General features: G+C 56.8%; 1 protein-coding gene across 1 annotated transcript; it reads right to left on the reverse strand.

Annotated features, from left to right (window-relative positions):
* Window positions 1–1,318: 1,318 nt before the first annotated feature.
* On the reverse strand, window positions 1,319–6,685 carry HHEX (hematopoietically expressed homeobox). Its single transcript, XM_040070604.2, has 4 exons — window positions 6,210–6,685; window positions 4,436–4,614; window positions 4,168–4,218; window positions 1,319–2,543 (listed from the first exon to the last, which is right to left on the reverse strand). The coding sequence occupies exons 1-4, from the start codon at window positions 6,586–6,588 to the stop codon at window positions 2,310–2,312; spliced, it is 843 nt and encodes a 280-aa protein (XP_039926538.1). The 5' UTR covers window positions 6,589–6,685; the 3' UTR covers window positions 1,319–2,309.
* Between the last annotated feature and the right edge of the window lie 826 nt (window positions 6,686–7,511).

Consider the following 7,511-nt stretch of genomic DNA (forward strand, 5'->3'; position numbering starts at 1 on the left):
GTTTGCCCGGCCTCCCACCCGTCACGGCCGCTCTGTTCCACGCGTGTTCCCATCCCCACAGCCGTAACACGAACTCGCGTTGAAGCGGTAACGCCAATTTCGTTCGCCTCGATATTGGTCGGGACAGATAAGCAGATAAACAGACGCGGACGGAATCTCCCCGAGCGCTCCCTGCTCTGCTTCCGGCCCTCACACCCCCATCACCCTCGCCCCGCAGCTCCCGGGACTCACGGTGGGCTGTCCCCGTCCCCGTCGGGACCCGCGACGCCAACCCGAGCGAGGGAAAAGCCGAAGGATGGAGAAGAGAGCCCCGCTCCGAGTTACCTGCCCCCGTCAGCGATTCCTGGCGTGGTGCGCACCGCGGGGGGCTCGATCCCGGCCCAAAGGCGGAGAGGAGCCCCAGGGATGCCCCGGGGCTCCCCGGAGCTCCCTTTGTCACGGGCGGTGTTAAATTCGGGGCCGGTGCCCGCGGAGCAGCTCGGGGGGCGGCCGGAGCCCGTGCGCGGCGTGCACGGGCAGGGGGCACAGAACCTCCCGACCGCTTCGTCTTTTCGGGCCCCGCTCATGAGAGCGCTTTTCGAATAAACCAGAGTTAAAGCCACTAACTCAGAAAACTCAGCTGCTGTTTCTCAAAGAATTAACTCACTTAGAAGCAGCATCTTGTCTGCTCTAAGGGCCATCCTCCCTCGCCAGTCACAATACTCACTTGCTGCTAGCTAAAAACATTTCTTGGCGCTAAAAGCCTCTGTGACACTTGGCCAGGTGGAAATCCCCTTTCCCTGGGTGCCCACTGTGCCCAGCCAGGATGCCCGCTCCCGGGAGCATTTCTCGTACCCCGGCTTCCACGCTCCTTCCCCGGGTCGATGTAAATTCGGAGAAAGGCCGATGAATAACCACTGTTGACTCAGGTGGGTCAGCGTCTGCCCCGGCTGGGGTCGATGCCCGGCCCGAGCAGGCCCTGCCGCCCCGCTCCTCCGCCAGCCCGCACCCCTTCTCCGGCCCCCCAAGGTCAGGGCGACTCGGGGGTAAACACCCACGCTTCCAGCCTGGGCTTGCCAGCCGCTTTTCCCCCTCCTGCCACAAAGCCAGTTCCGTGTGGGCACGGGCAAAACCGAAGCGTGGGGTGGGAGACCGAAACACAGCAAAAAAATATAGCAGAGAGCCCACAGGAGACTCCTGCAACCGAGGGTGCCCAGAAAGCTGCGGGGGGCTGGCGACTGGCACGGTACTGAGAGAAAAGCCGCTTACAACACACCTGGCAGAGGAGAGGTTTGGGTTTTCTCCTGCCAGTAACCGGACAGCCAGAGTGGCGAGTGTTGCAGAGTTTAGGTTTATTTCACAGATATGTCCATCAAAAATTAAATACCAGGTTTTGGTTTTGGTTTTTTTTAACACTGAACAAATATGTACAAAATATGAACAATGTGAGGTATAAAAACCACAAGACTTTTAAAGAAAACTAGTATGTACAGAAGCAGATACGTGTATGATAGGCATTATTTTCACACGGCTCTGTGCCTCACGCCCTTGCAGCTGATACCTGTTTCTATCCTGCAGCAGAGCCCTATTGCTCCCTGTATTTTCTTCTCAAATATGAAATCCATAAAAAAAAGTCCAAGAGATTTTAAAGGAGAAAAATATCTTTTTTTTCTGCAAGTGGAACTTTCCAAACTGTGAGGCAAAACACTCAAAAATCTGAGAAGGCACATTTCAACTTGCACAAGAAGGAAAAGAAATCTGTCCAACAACTCTACCTGACAAATGGAAGGATTTCTCAGTAGAGAGCACCACGGCACATAAAAGGGCGTGAGCATAAGGCACTTCTTGGGATGGTCAAATCCCTCCCTATTTCACAGAACATGTTTCTCTGCTTACAAAGGGCGTTTAAATTAATCTATTTAAAGTACGTTTGTTTACACATATAAAGGGCCTATTCCTGCAGTCCATACTCACTTCCACACTAGTTAGAGTTTTGTCTGATCACCGACAGCAGCTGATTCAGACCCTCTCCACCACCATGAGCAAGGACAGGGTGCAGGATTATATTCCAGTTAGAACATTGATTATTGTACAAACATATCTTACAAATAATTAAATACAAACCACGGTCCTTTAACCAAATTAGAGATGCCAAAACTGAACTGTTTGCCGAAAATACGTCTTTTCTTTCTTTCTCTGCTCATTATAAAATTAGTCTATTTGGTGACGCTTTTTTCTTTCAGCGTAACAGCGAAAGTTTTCTCCTGTAGCACAATATTCTTTCAAACCAGCCCCCGGTAAAGTGCAAGTCCGCTCTCTGCATGGGACTGTTAGTGGGCAGCAGTGTAATAGCCTTTATCGCCTTCAATGTCCACTTCTTGATCAGAGTCATCAGAGACATCTGACTCCAGGTCCTCCTGTGAGGCTGGCGAGGGGGTGTACTGTGAGCCGTCCAGAGAGACCTCCTTACCCTTCTGCTCGGGGCTCTGGCAGCTCTCCGGCCTTTGGTCACTGTGACTGTCAGCACCTTCTACTTCTTCTTTTTTGGTGGCCTGGGGGTTCTCCTGCAATGAAAGAATCCTGCTTGGTACAGAACCACAGGCCACAGAGACAGGAGGCTCAGGAATTCCAGCTGTGCTGTGTGGGAAAACAGCTGGGCCGTGTGTGCAGGAAAAGGCAGGTGTCCTGCTACCTCCCTGGGCCTCCTGCCTATAAACCTGCCCCGGTGGGACAGGGCCAGGCGAGGGCTCTGATCCCACTCCCTCACAGCCACAGGGGCTGCTGCCGTGAATAAGGCTCCTTGGCGATGGTTATCGCAGCCACTTCAAAAGAGTCAGGAGCTGCTGGAGCCCAGGAACCTCTGAACTTTTGTCTTTAGCAAAGCAAATGTTTATTATGAGTCTACAAACACCGACACACAGCTTCCTCCTGCCCTGATCTTTCTTTAATTACACCCGGCAGCAAGAGGAGGGAAGCTGAATCCATCAGTGGCCCAAAAGCAAATGGAAAAAAATTACTAATTAAGCTAAAACTCAACATTAAAACACTCACCACTAAAACCAAACCAAAACCCTGTTTGTGAAGGCAAGAGTAGCCCTGTGCTGGCACCTCTCTGGAGAGCCCAGTCCCCTAAGGGGGCATGAAATGCTACTTAAAGAAAAAGCAGGCAGAGACACGTACCCATGATTTAACTTTGCGAGCTTGGAGAAATGGATGTGACTGAATGAAAAGGAGGAAATGACCTAAAATGGCCGAGATCCCAAGCGGGCTCTCCGGACACTGTGGCATGGCTTGGGCCCTAGCCAGCCTCTTGCCAAAATAATAGGACTTCATTAAAAAATCAACTGAAGATTGAGTTAAACTCAGGTGAAAGTCACAGAACAGATTCATCTTGAGCGTGGTACTGTGATTAGTTTTTGGGGTTTTTTAACTTTTATATTAAAGGCTAATGTGCCAGTAAAACATGTGCCTCCATGTCACAGTTACTGAAGCCAGACTCAGGCCAAAATGTTGGAATTTTTCAAAAATATTTGAGCCAAGGGACTTCAGTTTTGCCAAGCCAGGCACGATCCCTATGCGCCGTAAAACCTCCTAAATAATTATCTGCTTGAACATGATTTCTAAGGGAAGGGAAACTGCTTTTACTTCTTAGCTTCGTACACCCTTAACTGCTCGTGAAAGGAACACTCTTAACTGCTCGTGAAAGGAAAGTAAAAGTTACTGAATTTTCCGTGCGGCTCCTCAAAACAAACAAGGTATTTGTACCTGCCTTCTCCTGATGTTAGCAAAATACATCAGCTTGTGTCTATTAAGAGAGGGCGTTTTAAAACACCAGTTAACATTCTCCAAAAAAACTGCCTAAGTAATTTACCGACAATTACTTATCTTCTCTGCGTTAATTGGCTAAACAACATATGGGTTTACAAAACAATTAGCGTGGAGTTTTAATAGGTGGTGTGTGAAAGACGGGCATAATTGATATAGGAACTGCATTAGAAGCTTTTAACGTTAGTGCTGCCTGAACGAGCCCTCACGAATTCCAGCATGACTATTTGTCTTTTTAATCAAGGTGAAGAGGTTAAACAGCCTTTCAGATGACTTCTGCATACAACCTGGAATAGGCGAGCACGGGCGTAAGATAAGACAATTAAAATACTTAATTCTATAGAAACAGAAACATCTACGTACCTGCTTTAGACGCCGCCATTTGGCTCTGCGATTCTGAAACCAGGTTTTGACCTGAGCAACGACAACGAGAAAAGGTGCGGGGTAGTCTCGGAGCCAGTAAGTGCCTAGAGCCCTACCCAAGGCACAAGCAAAAAGCAAGAACCTGCCAAGCACCCCTTCCCTGCCGACCTGGAGCCGGCCACATTCCCGGGAGCGATGCACCGAGAGCAGCTGCACTGGAGCGGCCGGGAAGGGGGTGCGGTCCCCCGGGGCGGGGGCACAGCCTCACCTGCCTCTCGCTGAGCTGCAGCATCTTGGCCAGGCGCTTCCTCTCCGGTGGGGAGAGGTACTTCTGCGTCTCGAACTTCTTCTCCAACTCGATGGTCTGGTCGTTGGAGAAGCGGACCTGGCCCCCCTTTCTCTTGTGCAGCGGCCGCTGGATGAAGGGGCTCCACAGCAGCGGCTTCCCTACAAAGAGAGGCGCAGGAGGGTCACGGGCCAGCCGCGGACACGCGTGACTGGGGAGCCCCGGCCCCGCCGTGACCAGGCCTGGTATAGCGCCGGGTCCAGGGCTCGCTAATTTCCTTCGACTGATTTTATTTCTCCCAGTTCCTACTCTGATCTTTCCCCTCTCTGATTTTTTCCCCTCCGCCAAACAGAGAGACCAGTTAAAGTCACTCTACAGGCTTTGGCAACATTTCCGTCAATGTGTTTCCTGTTGGTCTATCTCGCACAGAAAGAGGCAAAAAAAAAAAAAAAAAAAAAAAAAAAAAAAAAAAAAAAAAAAAAAAAAGACCTTTGCTTCCTTCTGCTCTTTCACCGCGATGCCCTAAAGAAACTGTCTCCCTTTCTCTGAGCCTGTGCTCCGATCCCTTCGGGGACATCGCGGGGCTGGGCAGGGGTGATGCGCCAACAGGAGGGCACTAGGGGCTTCTAGGAAGAAGGGCCCCCATGTCCCCCACCCTCGGCTGGGCGTTTGCCCTCCAGAGGCCGCGGGTGCCCGCCAGGCTCAGCCCCGGGCCGGGCGAGGGGGTGCAGGCAGCGACACGCCGGGGAACCAGCCCCGCTGCGGAGCCGCGGCCCGGGGCAGGAGCTCCGGTCAGCGCTACTGAGTCACGCTGTTTGTCTTTCTGCCTGCACCCTTTGCAATTTGCTGCATTGTTTTCGAGATTTTGCTTGCGTCAGGCTTTAGTAATTCTGGTGCAAAACAGACTCAAAAAATAGGAAGCAACTGGTTATTTTAGCTGTCATAAAGTCACATCCCACACAGAGGAAATGAACAATATCAGAAAAACGGATCCCGGCTATCAGAAGTCGAGTGTTTCCTGAATTTGTCTGTATTGAGGATGTCGATAAAGTAATCAGCAATGTGCACGACTCCCGGGGAAGAGCCTGCTTCAGGCGGCCAGGAAAACACTTAACAGCTTCTGAAACCAGATTTACTCCTATCGAGAGCTCAAGGTTTCCTGTATGAACGGAAAGGGTCAGCCTCTTTCACTGCACAAAAGTGGTGAGTCAGGTCCAGTTTTGCAATCGCTAAGAACAAGTGCTGCAGCCCGGGCACGGGGCTCAGCCCCCGCAGAGGGGTCGCTTCCCCCGGCCAAGGGCACGAAGCAGTCGCCGCGGCCCGAGCCGACCCGCGGAGGGACCTCGAGGGCCCCAGCGAGCGGAGCCGGCCTCCCGAGTGTTTTTCAAGTCGTACTCAGGAAAGACTGAGATCTGCCATGCGATCTCCAAGCACAATTAAAACTCCCCACCAAAACCACACGCGACATTACTAAGGACACTCTCAGAGTCACTCGGTTTGAAGGAAAACAAATCTGAGTCACCGCGGCCGCGCACTGTGGTCTCGCTGTCAGACCCGGAGCGCGGCACGTCTTTAATTTACTGTAAATCAGACGGGGGCCGGAGGGAACCGGGGGAACACAGAGAAGCGGCGCGGCGGGTAGGAAAGGGGACAGCTTTCGGGCACTTCCCATTTACCACTGCCCCGACGGCGGGACGGGGACGGAACGAGAGCTGGGCGGCCGCCGCGGAGAGCGGAGGGGAAGGACGTGGCTTACCCAGGGGGTCCTGCCGGATCAGGGCGTGCGCGTAGTCGCCGACGGCGCGGGGGAAGGAGTAGAGGGGCCCGGCGTAGGCGCCGGTGCCGTAGGTAGCGGCGAGGTGGTGGGAGAAGGCCGGGTGGACGGGGGTCGGCTCGTAGATGGGGGTCCGGTACGGGGACACCAGGCTGGTGAAGGAGGAGTTGGGCGACGGCAGCGTCGGCGGCGGCGGGGCGGGCAGGGAGTGGGGGGCCGGGGCGGCGGCGGGGCCGCGGCCCAGGATGTCCTCGATGTAGAAGGGCGTGGGGTGCGCGGGCTGGAGCAGCGGCGTGGGCGCGTACAGCGGGACGCCGACGCCCAGGGCCGCCGGCGCCGCGCCCGGCGGCTGGTACTGCATGGCGCGGTCGCCGCCCGCGCACCCCCGCGCCCCCGGCCGCCCCTGCCGAAAGCCGGCCCCGACCGCGGCGGCTGGGTGCTGGCACCGCCGCCGCGGGTTTCTCTGGGCTCGGGTTACCCTTCGATAGGTTTCTATTGGCGCTGGGCGGAGCCCGCGTGGTCTCTGTCCCCTTCCTGCCACGGCGCCGTCTGGCCAATGAGCCCGGCCAGGGAAGGGGGAAACCACCCCCCGCCGGCAAACGCTCCCCCCGCCTCCCCGAGCGAGCGCCCCGCGGCGCCAATCGACCGGCGCGGAGAGCCCGCGGCAGCGGGGCGCGATCTGCCGCCCGCCGGGCCCCGACGGCGCGGGGGGCCCGGAGCCTCCCGCGGCGGTTCCCGCTCCTCCGCCCGCGCCCGGCGCGGCGTCACCCGCTTCTCGGGCTGACCCCTGCGGCGTGGCCCTGGCGCCGGCCGAGGGAGGGGGCGAGAAGCGGACGGGCGCCCTCCGCCCGGCCCGGGGACCTCTCGTTTGGAACAGTCCACGCGGGCGCTCCGCCTGACTGCGCGGACCGGGAACGAGCGGAGGGAGCGCGTGGGCGGCGGGGCCGCACGGGCTCCCGCCCGTGCCCGGGACAGGGCCCCGAGCGCGGCGCGGCGGAGCAGGAAGTCGCGCCGCGCTGCTCGCTCCCGCCTGGCACCGACGGCCGGCACCGGGCGGCGGTCTGGGGGGCGATGGGGCGGCCGGGGGCCGCGCGGGGCTGGGGACCCGGTGCCCGACAGCCCGGGCGGGGAAAGCGGCGCGACGGCCCGAGCAGCGCCACCTGGGCTCCGTCGGTTACGTTTTCAAGATCCCGCCGGGTGATTCTCCCTGCTCGCGGCCCCCAGCGGGAAACGCGCGCTCCATCCGCGCCGCCGACTGCGCTCCGCGGGGCCGCCCCTCGGCAG

The sequence above is a fragment of the Hirundo rustica genome, chromosome 8, assembly GCF_015227805.2.
Source record: "Hirundo rustica isolate bHirRus1 chromosome 8, bHirRus1.pri.v3, whole genome shotgun sequence".
Classification (NCBI taxonomy): Eukaryota; Metazoa; Chordata; class Aves; order Passeriformes; family Hirundinidae; genus Hirundo; species Hirundo rustica.

What these genes read in the sequence shown, in the direction of transcription:
- HHEX (XM_040070604.2), bottom strand. Translation starts at nt 6,588, where the DNA reads ATGCAGTACCAGCCGCCGGGCGCGGCGCCGGCGGCCCTGGGCGTCGGC. An exon ending in GATCCGGCAGGACCCCCTGG is followed by an intron (nt 4,615 to 6,209) that starts GTAAGCCACGTC and finishes CTCTCTTTGTAG; the next exon opens with GGAAGCCGCTGCTGTGGAGC. An exon ending in AATGGCGGCGTCTAAAGCAG is followed by an intron (nt 2,544 to 4,167) that starts GTACGTAGATGT and finishes CTTTCATTGCAG; the next exon opens with GAGAACCCCCAGGCCACCAA.